The 23,678-nt window shown below is 36.4% G+C and overlaps 1 protein-coding gene across 6 annotated transcripts in view; it reads right to left on the reverse strand.

Moving 5' to 3' along the window:
• The window catches only part of PPP4R3A (protein phosphatase 4 regulatory subunit 3A), a 45,538-nt gene that overhangs the window by 11,737 nt on the left and 10,123 nt on the right, over nucleotides 1-23,678 (reverse strand). For 3 of the 6 annotated variants that reach the window (XM_050897070.1, XM_050897069.1, XM_050897072.1), the window contains exons 3-8: nucleotides 14,475-14,573; nucleotides 11,394-12,011; nucleotides 2,326-2,403; nucleotides 2,109-2,225; nucleotides 1,486-1,602; nucleotides 12-143 (exon numbers count right to left, since the gene is read on the reverse strand). In XM_050897070.1, coding sequence (XP_050753027.1) covers nucleotides 12-143; nucleotides 1,486-1,602; nucleotides 2,109-2,225; nucleotides 2,326-2,403; nucleotides 11,394-12,011; nucleotides 14,475-14,573 — 1,161 coding nt within the window. Of the gene's footprint in view, nucleotides 1-11; nucleotides 144-979; nucleotides 987-1,453; nucleotides 1,603-2,108; nucleotides 2,226-2,325; nucleotides 2,404-11,393; nucleotides 12,012-14,474; nucleotides 14,574-23,678 lie in introns of all 6 variants that reach the window. The other 3 variants (XM_050897071.1, XM_050897074.1, XM_050897073.1) reach the window with 3 other exon arrangements.

The raw sequence follows: 23,678 nt of genomic DNA on the forward strand, positions 1-23,678 counted from the left end.
TATTTACTTACATTGGCAGTGGCAAGCATATTTTCTGGATCAACTAAAGTACGAAGCAAACCCATGAGTAGCACTGCCCCTCCAAGTTCTGGATCTGTGTCACAAATCATGTGTTCTATAATGAGGTTAATGAGTAATATATCCTAACGGGGGGGAAAAAAAAGGCAAGAATCAATTCTAATGCTACTCCCTTGCCCCAAATCTGAAATTATCTTCTAACAAGGTTACTGCCTGGTTAAAAATGGTGCTCTATCAAAATTTTGTAAAACGTAAACAACTACCAAACAAAAAACCACAAACTTAAGAGACACAAATTAACTCTACATGCCAGTGACACATTCTGGTCAGTGGTTCAATGGTAAGAAGGCAAGCAGTGAAGAAGACTCTTTCAAAGCAACTAAAAATGATTCCGAAATTAACAATCTAATTTAGAATTTAGTCTGAACTGAAACACCAAAAGATAAAAAGTAAAGAGGCAGACACTTAGAAGTGTCAAAATTCAACTGATTTCTGGAAGTGTTTTCAGAGTACAGAAGTTTTAATTTGTATCCTCCTTTAGAATACATACCAACAGTTTTATTTCCACAAACATACAACAGTAAATTTTATAATGCTATTGAACTTAATGAGATTATTTTCACCTAAAAATAACCCCAGCATGTATGTGCAGAAAACAAGAATAACACATAAAAGTAGAAAATAATATTTACATTTAGGAATCCCTACACTAAAAGTTGCTTGGTTACCACTGTCCCCCATAAAAGAGGACAATCATCAGGTTCAAGTGGCTAGAACCACCAGCGATATTCCCTGTCCCAGCTGCCCCTTTCTTCCAGTACAGAAGTAGCAGCACCAGCAGCTTCCTGTTCTCTGGCATGTTTTTAGCAGATACAAGAAAAAACATTAACTATCTCCTCTATGGAAAAGGCAGCACAATGTTTTTTCTCCACTGAATACCACTTTGAAATACCATTCTTACCTTACTACTAGTTGTGTGCTACCATTTTGTATTAATCAGCTACACAGGAAATGTAAACCTCTGTCAAAAAGTGTTCTTGAACACTTAGGACCATAATTCCACTTTCAACATGTGTGATAGTAAACTGAACACAGGTTTCTTACAAGTAAATTAAAAACACATGTACATGCTAAGATCAAGACTGAAATTTATATTTCGTATTTTAAGGAGGCCATCATTCAAAAACATTTTGCTTTGCTTGTATGACAGCTCATGTTAACCAAAATGGTGGTTTATGGTAACCTGTTTTACTTTACACGCAATGGAACAAGAATATGTAAACAGGCGAACACTCATCTCACCTGACTAACAGAACTTTTAAAAACATGGTAATTCAGTATCCTGTAACCATCATGACTATATTCCATACTTCTTCAGAACTGGGGCTCATATCATTAATGGAGTTGTAAATATAAAACAGTAATTTCAAAAAACAATACACACATTTCTAGGGACCCTCTACTTACATCATCATTCTGCTGCGCTTCCTGCATGACAAACTCTCGTACCATGGATGGGTTGTATTCAACCAAATATGAAAATATATCAGTGGCTGCACTGCGTACTTGTGCATCATCCATACCCTGGAAAAGTCAAATAAAATCATTTATGTTTCCTTAAAAGAAAATACTTAAATGTAATGAAAAACAGAAAGCACACAGCTTTTAATTCCTACTTATAAGTCATACCTAACTATTACTAAAAACTGTATTCTGAAACTGAATTGACTCTAACCTCTTCTTTGTACATTTAACAACTGTTGGGCAAAATAAATTTTATGGTTTCTCTGCCCTTTCATCTATCTCCCTATTTTCTTACTTAATTGTACACCAAGAAGCATGTAAAGATAGGAAAGCGAATGAGAAAACAAAAAGGTAAGAATGCCAGGGCACTTACCAATGTCATATTGTAACTGCTTTTCAAGTTTTACAATAATATTTTAAATGTTCTGAATCTCAAGCTAAGACCAGACAAATGAAGCAAACACTTCAGAAAACCATGTGACTGAAGTTTGACATACTTACTTTTTAAAAAAACCTCTCTGGAGATAAACAAAATTGTTATCACAAATAAAATTGAACTGACTTACCAATATGACTTCTAGTGCTGGCAGTATGCCCATATTTGACAAGGTTTTGAAAAATGCATCTCTGTTTTGAGGTTGCAGTGTTTGAGAGAATGCACAAAACTCTTTCAGAAAATTTACCTGAAAAACAGGAATAATATACTAGTTAGTAATTAAAAAAAGATGCATGTATCACTTTGTAGTAACTGTCCCTTTCATGTACGTTTTACAGATTTCTTACCAATTCCTGTCTTTTCTCCTCATCTGTGGCTTCATCTGTTAGTTGTGCAAACAAGTCTGTCAGAAATTTTTCATCTTCCTACAAAGGCAAAACAATACCATTTGTTTATTTGACAATATCAAAAAGCATCCAAGTATAATATAAAGTTCGTCTAAACCCTTCTGCAATTAAGAGAACATACGCTCATGTACTGTAGTTAATCATACCAGTATCAACTTTCAAATTCAATTTTCAAACAAATTAATATGAATCTTGTTTTTGAGCTTTTATCATGTTCAAACCACTCCACTCCCCAACACTTCATTCTTAGTTATGATGTACCTTTGCATTGCCTTTTGGCTGTCCTTTTTCTATTTTCTACTGCCATTCCCATCATTTTGTCTATGACTTCTCTAACTTCCTTCCTCCTTGTCACACACCCATCCCCCTAAACCACACTACAATACCCTTGCTTCAACTGTTTACATATATTTATAAACATGATCTCCCACTCAGCCCTACACGCACATATATGTTTGGAATGTTATGAGATCTTTGCAGCAGAACTAAAGCAAGGACACGACGAAGGGAGAGCTGCCTAACAGCAGAATGAGGTGAGATTCTATCCCCCCAATGTTGTGAAAAGGGTGAATTCTAGAAACCAAATCAAAATAACTATTCCTAATACGTACAGCATTTATTGGGCATTCTGGCTGGCAGCAATCAAAAACCATTCTGTTATTTTTCATGCTGCTGTACCTTAGCAAAACTACAAACAGCAGCCAACACGTTACAAACATGTATTTAGACTGAAAGAAGCAACAATACTTAGCTTCCCATAACCTTTACAGTCCTAACAAATAGATTATTAAAACAGAAATAAACCTTCCCCCATCCTTTCCCCAATATTATACAGTAATAAGACAGCGTTTGCTTGAAAACGATACCTGTACATCAGATACGAATAGATTTTTCCAAAAAGCTGCCAGAGCTGTTTCTTGTGAAGTCAGTAACACGATGTGCAATATCCCTCCATCCCAAAACCACAGTGCTAGAAACCCAAGTTGCCTTGCTTATGTTTACACAGCATAAAGCAGAACCATGGAAGTACTTCAGACACATCCACATAAACTTTCTCTTATTGCAAATTATCTACGTACCTCATCCAGGCTCACCTTGCAGCCTTGCTGAGAAAATGAGTACCTCAGTTCCGATAGCACACCATGCTAATGCAGCTATAACACTGTCACAACCCAATCCAGGATCTCTACATGGCACTGCACAACATAGATAAACCTAAAATAGGGTGGCACAAGCTACTGCCCTACAAGGCATTTCACCACACTATAAGGTAAACACTATATTTAGGATATAGCACGTTTCCTCTTGTTTGATGCTGTGGTGTGCTTCTAACCTGACCCAACAGTCCAGTGATAATGAAAAAGAATGATTTCTGGACACAATTTCAAGTGCTATTTCTAAGACTGCTTCAAAATCAAAACAAAAAGAGATAGGAGAGGCCTCATTTGAAGTTTACCAAAATTCACTCTGGAGGATCAAGCACTGGAAATGTAAAGTTTGACTTCCAGATTTCAACAGTCAAACATGTTCAAAACAACTATTAAGGTCTTTGATGTCAAGAAACATAACTTAAGCTGTGATGAAAGAATACAAGGATGTTTGACTACCTGCTATCCAGCTGGTATATGGCTTGGTAAGTTTTCTGTTCTAATATTTAACTCGTTAGACGTTACAGGTAACATAACTAACACACAGCAGAGATACCGACATACTTGTTTACTGAAAAAAAAAAAAAACAACACAAAACCAAAAAATAAAACATAAAACCCAGTTCTTTTGAAGAACATGCAAGTTATTCTCCATGATTAGCAGTGCATTTAAGAAAAGGCTAAGTAGTTTGCTTTCCTTTCTCTTTTTGCTATTTTGGTCAAGATGTAAAACTAATCTCATCTATCAAAACTATTGAGAAGATGCATGCTTATCTCCAACTGGAAAGTGTAACCCCTATTTCCATTCTCACTGTGAAATGAACTTTTCACCTCCTTCATAACACCTAAGTGCAAGTCAATACCACAGAAACATCTCAGAATGATCACTGGGAAAAAATAACAGAAATTTCAGCATTTAAATATGTCAGAGCCATGATTAGTGTGCTTCTACACAAAAAAAGGTACACAATATTACCCAAAGTATCAATTTTTTTTTTTTTAAGTCAAAATGTGGAAGGAGAGGAGGAGACCCTGCACTGCTGGTGATATGTGGGTCTCATTTACGACCCACTGCAGAGCCCCCAAGACAGAGGCGGCCGGAAAGGCTGCACCTCCAGCGCTACACAGCAGAGCATGGCAGGCAGGGCCTCGCTGGGCAGGAAGGCGTGGGCAGGACCCCAGCTCAGCTCTCTGACCAGATCCAGCCACATCCCTGCCCAGTTCAAGATGTGGCCATCCGCAGCAGAGGCCAACCCACTCACCCTGTTACTGGGCTTGCAGATATTTGGGACTTGTAGAGGGGACTTCCTAACATTGGGAAGTGATGAAGACTTCAATGCTGACACTTAATGTTTCAGGAAGAATTTGCATAAGTTTGGTATGTAACCATTTTTCAACCTTCCACATATATAATACAGTATTTTACAATTCTGTATTAAATATAGTATTGAAGCATTTCCCACACCATCTCCTCTTGCAAACTCCATTAAATACATTGTATTTCTAAATTCATAGGATTATCTGAAATCTCCAGGCCTCAGAACAACCATGATCTATTTAAAATCAGACGAATTAAGATGGATCTGAGTGATTCGAAACATCCCACCCTTACATGGATAACATGCAGTAAATGGCAGTTATTCCAACAAAATAAAAACAACCTATTACTAACTTCGCAGTTATGTCTTGGCCCTGAAATGCGTTCAGGCACTATCTCATTCCAGATGCTTAATGAAAGGTAGACAGGTTGTTATTGATGGGAAAAACTCCACCCCTCTCACATTTATAGAAAAATTGTGATTGCAATGAACATTCTAAAGAAAAGATTCTCTCTCTCAAGCTGTAAAATAACTGACAAGGGCAGCATATCTAAAGATACATTCCTGAACAACACTACCAGAATCTATGGAAATGCACAGTTTGAGAGCAGAGTTCACATATTTTAGAAGTCAGAGCACCAACACTGAATGCTAGAATTACACAAGCTTAAATGTTTTCCGTTTTTTTTTCAACTTGCAAAAATCCCCCCAAATATGTCTGTGAAGTGAACACAGTGCAAATGCGTAATTCTTTGCAGTATCTGGCCTCTTCATGCAGACAAGCACCAAAACCCATTTGGATGTATCTTAGAAGCTGTGAAGGTCACAACTGTTTTCCAAGAAAAGAAAACTGCAAACGATAGTTTACGGGGTAACTGCAGAATCTAGCTATTTTCCCCATGCACAGAAATTATTAAATGTGCAATACTTAAACTACGCATATACCAAACACTAAGTATATTCATTTATGCTTTTGCAAGATCTAAGTAGATGCTCCTAGGATTTAATACCTTTCAAAGTTCATGAAGATAAAATTAAGCCAGGCCACCAAGTCACTCAATCATTTATGACTTTAAAACAAGAAAACCCACAGACAAAGTAGAATCACAAAAAAAGACACTATTTACATTTATGATTCAACTTGCAAAGCAGTCCTCTTCCCAAAAGGCACTTAAGCATTCTTCAAAAGCAGGCCTCTCTTAAATATAATTAACTTTTAGTTATCAGATACTTCATGTCTGTGACTACAGATAAATGACGAAAAACATCCCTTTCTCAAAAAAAAAAAAAAAAAAAATCCAAGAAACTCAATGACACCTAAGCTGGAAAAAGAGTATACTTTCCATCCTATTTTCCACCTCCATACTCATTTTAGGCAGAAATAATATTTCAGCCCAGAAAGTGAAAGTTTCATAAAATGTTACCAGCAAACAGTGAATTATGGCTTCAAACATACATTCCTTCCTGCTACCACACCAGAAGATTTCATAGTTTAAAATGTTTCAATCTCCTTTATCTCAGACTGCCTTCCCACACATGCCTTCATTTGCTATCAATAAGCTATCTCCACTTGAGACGACATGCTGAAACAGCAGCAGGATCCACCTAATCACATTTGGAGTTTCTGTACACATTGAAAATAATTTTCTACAATGAAGAAGTTAATCTCAGAAATCATTAGCATGCACCACTTGCAAACTTCTTTCACCAAGTCATTTCCCCCCAAAGTGGCATCCTTTTACACTTTATTGCAAGGTAAATTTTGCTGAAAGTAAATCTCCAGAGTTATTCCTGAGCCAACTACTGCAAAACAGCAGACCAGCAGGAGACGTTCCAATCTTAATACATTGGGCAAAACTACCAACATGCACTGACACAATTCTTCCTCTAAAACAACTACAGATAATTACATTTACATCCACGGGGTTCTGTTAAGAATAAGTACCTATCTGTAAAACCACTTTCAAAATTAAAAACAGCCTATTTTTATATATAAACGCAGTAAAATATCCAGATGTACATAAATGTCTACAATTTTTTAGTTATTGAAAAGGGAGATAGGGACTACCAGTAATATGATTTCTGTATTTAAAAAAGCTGATTTACCAGTACAGTAATGCCATGTGATCACTGCTCTACTAGGCACATAACTTATATTAACATACGTCCAATTTTCCCCTTCCACTCTCCACTTTCTTGAAAATAAAAGACTCTGAAGTCTAAATGCACATACTCAAAAGTAATCCTAACAATATTCTGTATTCTGGAAGATAAAAACACCGCAGGCTCTTGCTGGCAAAAAAAACACGCCAATGAGAAAGGGGGGAGAGAACGGAAGGAAACAGTGTTTGCTCACTCTATGGCGCAGTTTTGCAAGTTTTTATTTTTTAAGAACTAGTTAATAATGCAAAGGGAAAGAACTGGTGGCCTCCAGTGTGAACATTAGTATATATTTTTTAAATTGCAAAAGAGCGTCATATAAAGTAAGAAACACCACTTACCTGTCCCACCCCCACTCTCAAAACTTGGCGAACTCCATGTTTCAGCAAGGTTTCTTGGTGGCTATGACATCTCAAGACTAGAACAGGCTGGACCCCAAGCAGTAAGAGCATATTAGGAGGGGCTGAAATTGGAAAAAAATGTTATATACCTCTTTCGTATCTTACATACAGTGAATCATAAAACCTGTAGTTGAGTAGGTTTCCACAGCAGTTAATTCTGTAGACTGGAAATACTGGTATCATGGGTTTACTATCCATCATGACCAACAGTATCTAGTTTAGTGAGATCTTGATGTAGTTACTTAAAATGACAGATCTTAGACAATTAAATCACAAATAAACTAACTTCCATTTCTCAGAAAAACCCATCAGTGTAAGCATTTTTATAAAGATTAAGGGAAAGCTAACCTTAATGAAGGAGGAAGGAGGAATACAGTTCATAACCCTAAGCGCCAAAGGTGACCCATTCTCTACTTTCGGTTTTACCACAGAATGGGCAAAAGTTATTTACCTACCAAAAAAACCAAAATCATGGAAGCAGGTATCTTCCATGACTACAGAATATATATCTTTTTTTTTTAAAAGACGTCCAAAATCTCTCCTAATAAAGCCAGAACTCTTAAGAATCAGTATATTCTTATTTACAGAATTCACTCATTATAATTGAAAAACTGACTTTAAATGTCAGTGAACTTTAATGACCTTAAATGTCCTCTCTTGACACCAAATACCTTAAATAAGACACAGTGGTAATTTTAAGTAAAGTCACCCAGCCTGTCAAAAAGCATAAGGCACAATCTGCACAGTCTTGTACAAATTTCTAGTCGCTTTTTCCGTAACTAAGGTATGGCTGAGTTAATTTGAGATGAGGTATTGCAAAGTGCCACTTTAGTTAATACACAGCCTGATATGAAAAGGCCTCTTCAGAGCTCATCTTTTTTTCATGGTGGAGGCAACAGTTTCTCTTCTCCTTTCCTTCACAGCCAGTGAGAGAGAAAAGAACAGAATATAAAACAACTCAGTTGTACACACAATAGTTGCAGTATGTCACAGGATATCAGCTGCTCAGGGAGTTTAATTTTAAACTGAGAAGTAAAATTTCCTAAAAAGATAGCTCTTTTGTCACACCCTCAACGGTCCACGAGAGACGACCTAAAGTCAACAGCAGAAGCATTATCAACCTGTATTACACATCAGTTAACTAAGAACTTGAGACTCATCCGTGGCTCCCAATAAACTACCATGAGGCATCCCAGAAACTCTTCAAGTAATGACTTACAAAAGAAACAGTTTCTTAAGTACACATGTAAGGTTAGTGAGCACCAGGATCTTGTAAGTTCCAAAATAATGAATGCCAGGAACTCCAATTACAGACAACTTTAAATCTTTCATGAAATAACACACATCCCCCCACCAAAGTATTGTGATACAACCAGCTACAGAAATGCATGTTAAACCATACAGTAATGGAACAAAGACCTTAAGAATTAGTTATAGAAGTGAAATCAACAAAAGCAGTCTTTTAATTTTGTTCTCAAAACATTATTTATTCTGCTTAAAGAAATGAGAAGGAACAGTATCATACTTTTTATACAGGGACTGTGGGAATGGAGGGGTGGAGAAAGGAAAGGGGAGAATGAAACTTTAGGGGGCAGAGATAACAGAAAAGTGCAACCTGACATATTGCTCTATAAATAAATGAATAAATAAATGCCAGGTAAGTAGGTTTAAACCTTGGTTTAGAGCTACACTGTAAGAACTTGGGAAAAAAAAAATCAATCAATCAATCAAGCCTTTTAATCTCTCAGAAATGCAATGGGCATATAATTTGTGATAGCCTCTTTTAATTCCCTCAAAACCGAGAACTGATCACCAATGTCAAATAATTTCCAACAGATTCTGATTTATAAACTCAGCGAGTTCCCCCTCAATGCTATAGAGCTCTACTGTAAAAGGACTAGGAAATGCAATATAGCACAGGATATATTTTCTTCCTTGTGCGCTACCACTCTTGGCTCTTCAAAGCTATAGAAAGCACTTGAACAATTTGAAATATTTATCTAACTTTCAAAGTTATGCAATGCTAATTGTTCCGGCTCCACCACACAGCGAGTACACTTTATTCTCAACCATAGGCAACAGCAACAGAAGTGAAGATAAGGTTCAGAAACCTGCAGTCACACAACAAATCAAAATCAGATCTGAACCTCTATTTCAACTGTAAACTGCAACTAACAAGTTTCACAACCACACTAAGCCTTGATATTCTAACCCAAGCTTACCCTACATCTATTAACCTAACACAGGTTGTAAGAGACAGAAAAAAGGAAACTAATCAGCCACTAGTACTCAATCAAGTTACCTGGGAATTTCTGGCAAACACGCCCTTAATGATTTTGCAGGATCAGGTCCTTTTTTTCCTTGCCCAGTTTCCTTTTCAAAGTTCAAGATCCCTCTCAGAATCAGCCACTGACATCAAGACTCCTGAATAATCCTTCCTCTCCTCCTCCTCAAGCCAAAATGTATCATCCTCAGGACTTTGCTTTTAGCAACCCTTGGGAAGAGGTCAAGATACTTCAGAGACACTAGTCATACTGGGTACTCAAGTTGAGACCCCTTAACTGAATCTTTTTCAGCACTCTCTCGAAGTCAGGCTTGCAAGCTTTCTCAAACTAACCACTCCAAAATGATTAAGGCCTTCTAACTGTTTCAGACACGCATTTGTGACTTTGTTTATCAAGGACATACATAGAGACATGAAGAGTTTGGTTCAGTTGGACATAAACTGGGGTATAGTACTACTGAAGACGCCCTAGGTGTTCCACCAGGCCTCCAGTGGCTGCTCCAGTAAAGTGATGGTCTGTCCACAAGGCACATGCCTCAGCTGCTAAGCCTGGGTCACGTCTTGCACATCTGGCTGCTTATCAAATGCTCCATGTGTGGACATGACAGATGAAAGCTCTCAGAGAGTGGTTTAAATAATATCAGTATTCTGATCAACTGAGTGTGGTGGATGAAAAGTCGGGAGGCCTAGTTTTGACAATGATATGCCGTATGAGCTTGCAAAAGAAATTTTCACTCTCCTTTGCTGTATTTTCCATGAAATTAAACAGGGTGCATTCTGAGATTCAACTGATGATAAATATGATTATGGTAATCAGTTGCATCTAGCACTTTGTCCATTTCTCCAGATCAGACAGCTCCCACAAAGACAGTGGCTATTCATTTATTAAATGTTAGGAGAATTATGATAATTAACTTCTACAAACCAAAATACATGTGCTGTAACACTTTGCTGAGTTAGTTGAAAGCTTTAGGAAGCTCCTACTACAGAGATGTGCCACCTAGTCCTACATGGTTCAGTAAGTTCATGGGTTGGTGCAGAACACTTAAGACGTGTAGGTAAGATATCTAAAGCATCATATAATCTCTTTACATTTGCAATAAGACATACATCATGAAAAATTGGTAATTCCAAGCAGTATTATTTAGGGACTTATAAGACAAACTAAGAAAACATTCACACACCTAAGGCAATGTTGTGTTCTGAACCTGTACTTTCCAAACAACTAATCTAATTTACTTCAAAATTAGAAACAGTTATATCCTGGTATGAAAATCTATTTGTGAAATTTAGGTGAAGTAATTTGATCTTTTTTTTTTGTCATGGTAACATGACAAAAATTCTCCTTAACTGTAGTACCTAAAAAGTCCCAAAATACAGAAAAAAAAACCCGTAAGAAAATCAACCCTTCAAAATGCAAACAGTACTATTCATTCCAAACAACCTCATTCAGGATTCTACATATGCTTGCTCCATTTAAATCTGTTACAGAGAATCTAGTCCAAAATCTGAAATTTAAGAACACATATTTAACAGCTCAGTACTCAAATCCATGCCTTTTATGTCATACTTCAAAATGACTTCCAGAATCACAGAAGTGATGGTTCCACCGAAGCCCCTCAATCTTTCCAAGAAAAATTACCCAACTTTCTCTGCCCAAGCGCAAATAAAGAGACTGTGAAATTCAGAAACTTACCTGTAACATACCAACTATTTCCACTTTATTAAAAAAGATGAACGAATGAAGTGTTGACAGCATATTTTCCTCAAAAACTGAGGGAGTGGGTAGGACCATATCTTGAATATACTGTACTCTGTATGTCTGATGTATTTTTTGCTTCAGCTCTGGATCAGATATAGGAATCACCTCTTTAAATTTTGCCGTTTTAGTCAGAAATTCCCTGTGTTTCCGTGACTGTGATAAAGATGGATCATATTCTAGGCATCCAATTACGTCCATTATACATTCCTCGGAAAACATGACTTCAAAAAGTGCAGTTCTGTTCAAAAGGAAAATTCCCTTGATAATTTCATATAAGTGGTGTAGTCCTTCAATGTTCTCCAAGTCTTCGCACACATGAAAAATTTCTAAGAGCTTCTTAATATAGCCCTCATTTTCCAGCGCTAGTGCGAGTTTTTCACGACGTAATGGTGAAGGCAGTGAAGATGCCACAAGTTCTGCAATTTCTTCTAGTCGACTTAATTCACAAGACGGCAATTCTAGACCTGGTGATGACATATCATCAAAACGTTCTTCCTCAGATTCATCGACAAGGTCCTGAGTAATATCGACAGAAGGGTCTTTGCCTTGAACCTACAAAATAAGATGTGTTCAAAAAAGTGGAGTTTAATGTTTTCTGCTACTTGAATGCTTTTTTAAAAATACCATTTCAAATGTCACACACTTTTTCTTTGTATGGCCAAAACAGAAGTGCAAATGTAAGTTTGACGTTGAGTACAGCTGGTTTGGAAAATATGAGATAATGAAAAGATTTCTTCAAACAGAAGGCTTTACAAAATTATTTCTACTTTAGATATTTAATTCTATTTATTTTCTACAAAAAGGAGGAAGAATAAAGAAAAAAGCTACATTTTCTCAGTACTTCAAACAAAAAAGGAAATTCATAATCACTAATATGGACTACAACTTTTTAATAGACTACTGAACGAAGCTATTTGTTTCCAGTCTTTATTCACTGCAGACAGATTTTCAAATGCAAACCAGTATTACATTATTGCAGTGATAGCTTTAAACATTTATCTGTAGGCTATTTAACTGCTCTTGATGATTTTCAAAGCTTCTGCTACCTCAGAGGAGAGAGGCCAGTCTTGTTAATTTAATTGTTGTTTTCCATTCTGGAGAGCTGCAAGTCAAAATCTGTTACCATGCACTTTCTAAATACTCAACAGAGGCACAGAATCCCCTCTTAAGAACAGAAAACCGCAAACCAACATTAACAAAAGAGTAGTGGAAATCTGGAGCTGTCAGAAAAACAAGGCACAGGACCTGCAAAGACCTCCCTAGAGATACAATGAGGAAACTGCGGAAAGTACAAATTAGTGAAAAATATAGACGCAGATGCTTGGGCACCAGAGTGTTTCAGCTTTAATGACATCTTAATTGTATCTGCTTGGAGTCTGATGTGTCAAATCCAGAAAGGCACTGCTGTGTAGAATGGTAGAAGGTACTGTTCTTTTTAATCTCGAAAATCAGCAAAAAAAATCTGGGAGAAATAATTCTTCATGGATAACAGCAAGCTTATACTTAGATTAAAATCCAGAATGCTGTTAAAACCCACATACTGTTCTGCTTATACATCAGCAACCACTTCCAGTATAAGCAGTATCAAAGTTTTCCTTTTAGAAGAAGCTTTAATGACTAAGGTAGCTTAAGATCTTTAAAGTACACTAGACACAAATAGAATAGCATGGCCTCAAAACACGATGTAAAGACACTGGTTTCTTACAAAAATATTAGATCTTTACATGAGGCAGAGGAAACTGGGCTTCTTATCTGGGTGTTTCCCAAGAACACAATTTCCCCTTTCCCCCATTTTGTTTCTGTCCCCAACTTTTGGTCCTTTGACTGCTAAAGTTCCTGGAAATGTTTCTGTACTTATTTACATAAGTGGTAAACTGTTGAAAAGACTCATTCCTAAAAAAAGGAATGATCTATACACATGCAATTATGAAACCAGATTTCTTTTGCTTTATTTCTGAAATTGGTGAGAACAAACTCCAAAAGACAGAGTGGAGAGAGCTAGATGTTTGTTAAGAACAGAAAGAGAGAGCGCATAGAGAGAGAATTAGACAAATTTAGAGAAATCCCATCTAAGGTAGCATACAAATTAAGAAAAGTTGTAATGCTTGGAATGGAAGAAAAAACCCAAACAAGAACGGACAAATTGAACTAACATCAGTGAATATATTGACTAAACTCTTTTGGGTATTGGTCAGTAGTTAATACCTGACCAAATGTTATCCAGAAACAATACTGATTCAGTGACTATATAGTCATCCGGTCGTAGTGGTAGAACATAATGAGTTCATTAGCACATACTAAAATATATACATGCTACATATAAATTGTTTGATTTCTTTAAACTGTAAGAATTATAGCTTTGAGGTGATAATACAGGGATAGAGCTATCTCCTACTTCAGCTATCAGATCAATCTTTCATACCCTAACAGTCAACAGAAGCATACTGTCACATTTACATGGAAAAAAGTTCTGTTGAGAAACTCAATATTCCCCTCATCAGAAACAGAAGAATGAAATAAGAGAAAGCAAAGAATGAGAAATGTAGAAAGAAAAATGTGAATAAGATATAGTTAAATCCATGAGAAATACGTTATAAAATTCACTATGAGCTCACACATGTTCTTCTCTCTACAATAAAATTTTGGACAGGTAACCTTTTCCCTTCTGGCCAACCTGGAAAAAGTTAATTATGAAATTAATTGTTATGAAACTTTTCAAGTACTCATTTTGAGCTAAATTTCCTTGGGCAATAATAGAGCTAAAAAGTTATGTTAAGCAAAAAGACCTGAAAATGCTCTAAAAAACCACCCCATAGTTTAAGTTCATATCAAATTTCTGGAGGAAGGAGAAAGTTTTCAAACTCAAAAATGCAAAATTTGGGGGAGGTGGCTAAGACGATAGTTTTTACTTTCTATCTACTGTGTTCAGATTCACCCCTTAGAACAGTCTAAAAATTTTGAACACAAACATTAAAATGATTTAGGTCGTCTCATTCTTACATTTATCAAACTTACCTGACATATTTTTTCCCATATTTCATCACATCCTGCTTTTTCTTGAAAGCTAAGTGCCAAATCATAATTTTCAGCTTCAGACCACACAATCAAGGTATCCTTTAAAGAGAGGAAGAGTATTTTCAGGCAATGTATTTCAGATTTTACAAACCTGAATCGTGTTTAAAGAATAAAATTTTAAAATAAAAACAGCTTGACATCCAATTATGACAGGACAGTATTACAATACAAATGTAATCATCATGCTTTAAGATTTTTCTATGTTCTGAGATTCTTAGGATTAAAAACATTTCTGCATAAATCAGAATAAGGAAGTTCCAGAAAGATATTGAAAGTTTTAGTTCTTAATTCATGTGACCATAATATCGTAAATCTCAAAAATGCTGGTCTAGAATATGTACTTCTACCTCAATGCATCCTCTGATAAAATATGGTAACAAAAGCAACAGGTTTTGGGGTTTTTTTTAAATCTGTTTCCATTGGACCACACAGAACTGCACATCCTTTGTAGGATCAAAGTTACAACCATTTTTTTTCATTTTCTACAGGCCCCAGAAGACACTGTGCTAATGCACAGAACAACTCCTTAAAAAGCAGCCCCAAGATGCCTACAAACCTTAAACAAGAACAGAAACTTGAATATGCATAGTTAACTGCCTAAGAGTATGCATACCTATTACATTGAACCACACACACCACTTTTACGCATTCCAAAGCACAATTCTGAAAGGATGTTTTGCCCTAGATTTCTAGAAGTTAGTTGAAAACATGCTTAGCTATGTTTACTACCCAGACACTTAAGCTCTCATCTACTTACTAGAATAGTTCAAGAGTTTATCAGAGCCCTCGTATTGCATGCAAAAACAATATATGGAAGTGGAAGCTGATGCTGCAAACAGCAATATCGCACACTGATAAGGTATTTGATGCAGTAGTTTACAGACAGTCTGCTAAATAACTGTTAGAAAAAAAAAACAAAAAGAGAAGAAAATATAATCTGCATTATTTACATATTGAATCAAGTTTTATTTTAAAAGTCTTTTGTCTCCCTATAACAGCTAGCTGAAACATAGCCACATTAAATATATATAGCCCCATGAAACTGTTAAGTTTCATGTTAAGTGCCAAAACATGCATTTACTCACTAGGACAAGACACATGAGAATTTTTCTACTTATATTTCAATGAGAACCATAAAATAGAGTATTTTTGCTTCATTAAGTATATATTTTGCATATAGTGATTATTGCTAAAGGAATGAATTCTAAATATTTGCAAAAGCACTGTAAGTTGCCAGACATTTATAAAGTTTAAGACAGTTTATTAATTAGGCTTAATTTATTTCCAATATTAAAATGAACACTGAGGATAAAGAGAAATCTTACATTTAGATTTTGATATGCACTTACTAGAAAACTCCTTAAATTAAACTATAATCTAAATAGCATAATCAGCTAGCTCTATTAGGATTCAGTCAAGCAATACAATATAATCAATTTGCCATTACCAGAGCAGCTATACTGCTTCAGAGGCACTAATGGCTTTACCTTGCAAATGGCAAATAGTTTACCTTTTCCTTTTCCAAAGGGTTGAGGAAGAGGTGGTACACAGAAGAAAAGGATTTAGGAAGACCACCTCCAAAATACAAAAGGAAGAAGAAAGTCACAATTAATAGTTTATTCTCTACAAGATAGGTCACGGTGCAAATACTCTGGTAATAACAGACTGACAGCACCTAGTACTGCTGACTCCTGTAGAGTGAGAAAAATAACAGTTTACAAAAATTTAGAAAGGGAAGGTCCAAAAGAAAAAAAAAAAGATTTTTTTTTTTACCATCTTTTAAAAACAGTATGTACCTTACTGCAGTATTTATTGTATGTATAAGGTTCAAAATCTAATACATTAATCTCTGCAATTAGTATTTATATTGCAGTAATTTTCAAGGCCACCATCTCATCAGCTTGCCACTGAGTAACGCTTATTTCATTTAAAAAAAACCAACCCTAACACTAAATCTTAAGTAGACCCTAGCAGAACTTGCAACCTTCCTATCCAATTACATTTCCATTTAAGTGAAAGTGGTTAGATTTCTAAGCAAGCCATTTCCAAAAGAAGATCAAAATGTATTTTATTCTCTATAAAGAACATGACTAACAAATAGGGAAATGACTGAAAAGAACACAAATAAGGACAGTGTTATTTACATTAACTACGGTAAGTTGAATAAACAAAAGCTCTAAGTCTCTGAATAAAATCCAGCAGAGGACCAAGACAGGTCGGTCTGTCTGTTTCCTCTGGGGAGAGGAGGGATGGAGGGAAGAAGGCAGGCAGAGAAAAATGAAAGGGAAGACACAAAGGTAAAGCTGCTTTTGAAAACTATAGTCACAGATGTACAGAAGTGTATTTGGCCATAGTATAGCAATTGTTCTTGTTAAACAAGATCATCTACTATCATACATGGAAGTTCAGACAGAATTTTTTCACCTCTACACATTCTTGATTTTTTTTTTTAATTGTTTCTTCTTTGGAAAGCAAAACAAAAAACTGCTGAAAGAAATTGTTTGAGCAGCAGAACAATAATCTTCAAGTTTGGTTTATTAATATTAGAAAGTATTTTCCAACTGCCGACATTAACAATTTCAAATTATTAGTTATCTGTTGTCTTATCACACCAGGATTTCATATTATAGATTAGTATCAGTGCCTCAACAGAAATCTATCAATTGCTACTCTCTGGATCTTTAGTAAGAGAGTATTTGTTTGGACATCCTTTCTTGCCTCAAAGGACTTTTAAAAAGAGAACATGAAATAAAGTATGAAAAGCACTTCACTCTGTTGCATAATACACAGTTCAGTCAAAGTTTAAATTCACTGTTAAATGCAGACAGTTATTAATGTAATTTCATTTTCTTAATCCTACAAAGCTTATAATCATCAAAAAGAAGAGCAGTACAAGACTTATACATGTACAGAGAAGTGACTGAAGGAAATTCTAGATGTAGTTAAAGATAAAAAAACATGAAGTCTAATTTCTGCTTGTTTTATTTAAAGGAATCTTTCTATGTGTTTGATCTGAAATCTCCTCAGTGTAATTTGAATCCACTAACTACTCTCGATCTCTCAGCTATGGAATAGGACTATCTGTTGCTTCCAAATGCCAAACATTACTTCTTGCAATTCCAAAAAGCAACTGAAATTTCTTAAGACTGCCTCCTCCATTCCAAGAGAAAACAGGAGTGTGAATAAATATGCTTAGTAATAATAGCTGTTGGTTAAAGAGGTAAGTAGATGAGTCTTGCATATTACCTTTCTATGAGCATAAAATCTTCAATTTTATATGATTCATAAAAGCAGTTCTGGCTCAGTTTGATCAACAGCATACCCTTTTTTTGCATTACATACAAAATGTTAGCCTCTAGACAAGGAACTGGATGGGATGACTAAAACATCTAAAATTTATTCTTATCTAGCTTGTTGTTAAACAATTAAAATGTGAAACTGCAGTATTAAATCATAGCTACACTATGTGAACTAAGTCATAAACATGGACAAATGTTTTATCATTGAAGGCTTTTATACTCAGTGCTCTGCAAGAATCCTAGCATTCTAGCTCCTTACATTTTTCAAGATGCATTAGAGTTCTTGGCAAGATCTTTTTTAAATAGTATGATAATCAGGAAACTACTTATGTAGAGTTCACGATCTTATTCCGAGTTTCAAAATCATTTGCTGCTTCGCAAAAAAATATTTTGACAATCGTGCCAGTTGGATGTGTCATCACTACCTTACCCATACAAAATTTGCTGTCTCCCTAAGACTGTTTATGTAAATTTGTCTTCTTTCATATTATTGTTCATTATGACTGCCCAGATATAACCAGCAATTCTTAAGCAAAAATTCTAAGCATAGCCTCTGTTTAGAAGACCTGTGTATTTAACATTCCCATAAAGAGGTATTTATCATTTCTACCAATGGAGGTTAACTTTCTGCACTCTTATCCTTATGAAGATATAGCCGGAGGCAAAACTTCTTCAGAATGCAATCAGGGATTTCTCTGCTGCCTGTCTTGTTGGCTGCATCAAGTCCACATGGACCAAGTTCTGGTTAGTTAGAGGTTTTCAAGGAAGCACTACGGTGTGCTACAGCTTTATTTGAGACTTCATTCCTAAGAAGCTAACCTTCAAAAATACTACTACAATAGTTTATGCCAGGAAGCAGTGGCCATTGTACTTAGTGGACAGGGCTTAGTATCTACCATACGATTTCTCCTCACTTTTTGAAATTATTTCCAAAAGGCTTACTTTCTTTAATAGAGAGGTTGTTGAACACATACTATCAGTCTCAAGTTCTCACCATAACACTCACCAGAAGTCACACTTTTATTAGACATTAAATCAGTTTTATTTAACTATTAGTAAGCTGGTCAGCAGGTGTGTTGTACAGCATTCATGCAATCTCCAAAGCAAGCCCTGGGATTTCATAATGAAGCATTTCAGAGCAACTAGTAGTCAGGATTTGATTGTGCTGTAAAATTGATTTAAGATTTCTGTCCTAATGTGATAAAATTAAGAAAACCATTATTGTTTGACAATGCCCTCTCACTGGTGTTCACATCCAGGGGGAATACTAGTCTTCTCTGTAGCTCCAAAATATTCTCTTGGCATCCCTATGAGATTTAGGCTACTCTCAAGAAGTAGTGATTCCCCAAATTAGATAGCTCTTTCATAATTCTTGCTTTCTATCTTAAAAAACAAATTAATCTCTTCCTACTAGCCCTCAAATGATTTAGGCCTATGACACTTTCCTGGCCCCCACTGGAAGTTCAACACAGGAAGGTTGTTCCTCTCCCTCTTGGACTGCCTGATTGCTAGTCTTCCTTATCTAAGTCCTTACATTGTTTACAGTTACAGACACCTCCCTGGACATGCCAAGCCACCTTTCAGCATCTTGCTAGCTAATTATTTACAATCAAAAGTACAGTCTCATAAGCAACTTCCTGCTTATGAAATAAACTACTGGCACTACCCAGGTTTTTTAAGTTAAATATATTTTAGTTATGGTGGTAGGTTGCAGCGGAATCTTCAGGCTAAAAAAAACACGCCCCAGTAATGTAATTCAAAGTTTCAATTCTGCATTTGGTTTTGTGCATTTGTTCACCTAGAACCTGGATGTGCTCAGAAGTTATCCCAAAAACTGGAATAACTTATCAAAGGCATACTCAGTCTTTTGGCAGAATGTGTTCTATCAGCTTCTATGAAAGCTCAACAATCATACATGGCTTTTCAGTTAGCCATTTCATAGCTGCATTCCCATGAATCACATGGAATAAAATCAGTTTATTAGTTCTATAACAGAACCTCGACTCACTGGCCTAGTGACCATACCCAGAAACAGCAGAAAAATTAGATTTCACAGGAAAACACGTGTGAAGATAAAGGAACATGTGATCATTTAAAACGGAAGAACCAACCCACCCCAAAACCAAGAGCAGTCACTCCCCTTGTTTCTCCCCTCACCCCACATACCCACACAGTTTTCCTTACTATCTTAGCTACAATAGGCACAAATTTTATTGAAATAGTTTCACTGTTGGCTCGCTTGTCCTGACAGCAAGGGTAGGAGTTCATCTTCTCTGAGCATTCTGCCAGTGCCTTTTTGGATCTTTTCAAAATTTTGCTTTGTTATTAATAAGTCTGCTCTCCATCATTCAAGGATAGCCACCTTCGAGCTACATAGCTAGTAGATGGTACTCTGGATGAATGTGAGCTTTGTATTCTTGTGAGGAACTGAAAAAGGGACTGCAAAAGCAGAGGGCACAAGACACTGAAGTTTCTAGTGCAGAGGCAAGACTCTGTAGCTGGAAGCTGTAAGCAACTCAAGTCTTCCTTGTTTCAGGCACAAAAAGGGATGCAATACATACTTCATCACTGGGTTACAGGATGTACATGGATGTATCTAAAATAAAGTTGAGGATGTAAGTCTTTACTGTTCTATTGCTAAAGCATATAGAAAAAGCATATTGAAAAGTATATACCCCAGTCCACACCCGTATCAGCTTTCTCTCTAGATAAATGCTACGTATATAGAGTTTACTTCTCCTTTAAGGTTGCATAGGAAGAGGTGTGTTGCCCTAAAATACTAGTGCAATTATTCATTTTCTGAATAAGGATCACTTGTTTAAGAACAGCACCTCTGTCACTAGCATTCTGGAATTGTGTCATTTCAATGCCTTTAAAAAAAAACCATAAAGAACAGAGCATGCATTGAAGTGTGTAAACCGACTTCACCAGGACATTACAATTAAGATATCCTCTACCTTTACTAGTATATTAAGAAAACAACCAACAACAGAAGAGGAAAACTAAGTATTCTGTGTGTGGTCCAGCAACCCATAGTACAATTAAATTCCACTTACTCAACAAAATTTGCTTTTAAGCTGTGTGCTACTTACCCATAATTAAATCAAGTATATTCCATACCAAAGTTACAGGACCATTATTGTAATATTTTAAAATAAGAATACCAATAAAACTTAACATATAGCCCTAAACAAGAATACAAGTCAGGAGGCCAAGTGGCTGTACTGATGCACATTTTGCTTTTTCAGAAGAAATCATCTGCCTACAAATTGTACCTTAACATAAGAAATATTAGTCATTTTTCTGAGCCACAGGACGTTAGTTTCTCAACCTGTTTTCTTTCTAGCTTGTTTTCCTCATACAGATTCCTTCTTCTAGTTCTCATATAAGTCATGATGAGTTTGCCAGGAAGTACACAGTTCAAAGAATCCAAAAACTTCTACTAGTAGCAATTCTATGTTACAGAATCAGATACATAGACATGTCTTTCTTTTTGAATGCACAGCAGAAAATGACTCTTCATTGTGACAGTAAGACTAATGTAATTTATCTGACTAGTGAAAAGGTAGTTAAAAGACTGCCTATGTGTTTCATGCTTTAAGGAATTATTTCAAACCTCTAGATGGCAGGTAAGTCTGGGAAGACCGGGGACTAGATTGTGCAAACTGAAGGTCCATCTCAGGACCGTGTTGATGTATGAAAAATGAGTCCCTGAGCAGGTCTCAAGATCTGCCAAGTATTCTTCCTCTCCAAAGGGAAAAGCAGACAGTTGTTATCTACCACCAATTAGATCAACATTTACGTGCACACAGGGACCTGACTAATCCACAATAAAGGGCAGTCATTGCTTTCAATCCTAAACCCCAAGAAATCTAAAGCAGACAATTTGACAAAATTTTACTTGAAGCTCAGGTTCGCAGGGTATGGCTTTTGTTTGTTTGGGGTTTTTTTTTGTGGTTGCCATGGACGTTTTACAAGCCAAGAGAACAGAGGCAGCAAGGCAAACTCGTACTCACATCTTCACACTATTATTTTGACAAATAATGATTTAAGCTGTGACAGTTATCATTAAAATATATATACGTATACACTGAGATTGCATAATTTGTGACATCAACAATTACTGAGACAATCTGTTTCACACTGGCACTAACAGTGCAGCATAGGTAGAAGGTTCTTTCACCAGTGGAAGAACTTCACTGTTTATCACAAAGGTATCTATAGGCTCGTTGAAGAACCCAAAGCAACTGGCATAGCATTTCCCCAAGAGCTTAACTATCACACATCTCTCCTTCCTTCCAACCACAAATTATGTTAGTTGGTCCAATTAAAGATTGTTTCTTCTTACAAGCCTCATGTCAGCCTAGACAAAAGTCAGAACTCATCCACTGTCCACAAGCCACATGCTAAGTATGTCACAGTAAAACCAGCTCTGATGTACTGCTATGTACCCCTTTAAAAGGGACCTGAGGTTCACCCTCACAACAAAATTTTTAGATAAAAGGCTGGTAAGACCATAAAACTTCAAAGTAACTTTCCAGTGTTAAGTCTTACATTCTAGGAGATTTTTCTTGAAATTTTATGAGAGCAACTGACAACTGCAGGCAAACTCAAAAGTCTTCTGTCTCAGGCTGCAATTTCACTAATAGCTGAGGTGACCTAAGTGGCATTCTGCAGCCAAAAAGGAAAGATCTCACTCACTCTTCCACTGTTCCACAAATGGATCTTGTGTGAGGTGGCTTGAAACTTCTGCTGACGTAGAGAGTTACCAGTTTTTGAAGAGGGATTTGGAGTACAAGGTTGATTTTCTTGTGGTTTCGTGAGTTTAGGCAGTTCAGAGTTTTATGGGCAGAGCTGGAAAGAAGCAACTCTTCCTTTCAGCTGCTAAGCTCCAAGCTTAGCTCATATGGAATCAGGTTTAAACTCTGAGCTTGCCTTTTACTAAGGGAAAGGATAAGAGGCCTCACCTGAAGGATAACATGCTACGAAGTAGGATTAATACACGCACCAAGAAAGATTTGGTTTCTAAGGCTCAGAGTGGAGCCTTACATTCAATCTATATTAGATACTGCTTTGCTTAAATAATATGAACAATCCACCTGCAAATATAAATTTCTGTCTATGCAGTATGTGAAAGCTTTAAGAACAGCACTTCTTCTCCAGCACAGAAAACGTACAGTGTTGTTCTAACAGGACAGATTCATGTTTAATATTTTTATTTCTCTAACCATGTTTTCACAGTCACCAGTATTGATTTGTGCAGTGCTAGATTACAACACATCTGACCCAAAGCAGCAATGAGCACAGATACGAAATGCTGCTGCACTGACAGGCATGTGTGGTGGTTTGCACTGATCTTACAATTTTATGCCTACTTTAAGTAGGCTTCATGTTTGATCTGGCATAAAGCCTACTGATACAAAGCTCGCCCCTCAATGCTCTTTGAACAGATTTGAACCAGCAAAGCAAGTTTACACTAGATCAGCACTTTATGCCATAGGGCTGTGAAACATTCAATGTCAGTTTAGGAGTCCTAAAGCTCGAGTTACTGTATCATAGAACCATGACCTCAAGCTAGTCAGGATTACAACTAAGAGTTAGCTTGCGTAGCATTTTTGCTGGTCTTACCCTTTCTTACTCCCTGCAATTGATTCTCCACCCCACACTGGCCTTACCAGTTGTTCAGTACAGACTGTTTATATGGTGCATGATGAATTATATCAAGGGGCAGATACAGGTTAAATTTTCCAAGAAAGGATATTTTAAACCCAGACTGGTCCTCTCCATTCAGTTCAACATACAATCCTACAAAAAGCTGCAGCCACACAACCACTGGGACTGCCTG

Source organism: Gymnogyps californianus, chromosome 5 (genome assembly GCF_018139145.2).
Source record: "Gymnogyps californianus isolate 813 chromosome 5, ASM1813914v2, whole genome shotgun sequence".
NCBI classification, from domain to species: Eukaryota; Metazoa; Chordata; class Aves; order Accipitriformes; family Cathartidae; genus Gymnogyps; species Gymnogyps californianus.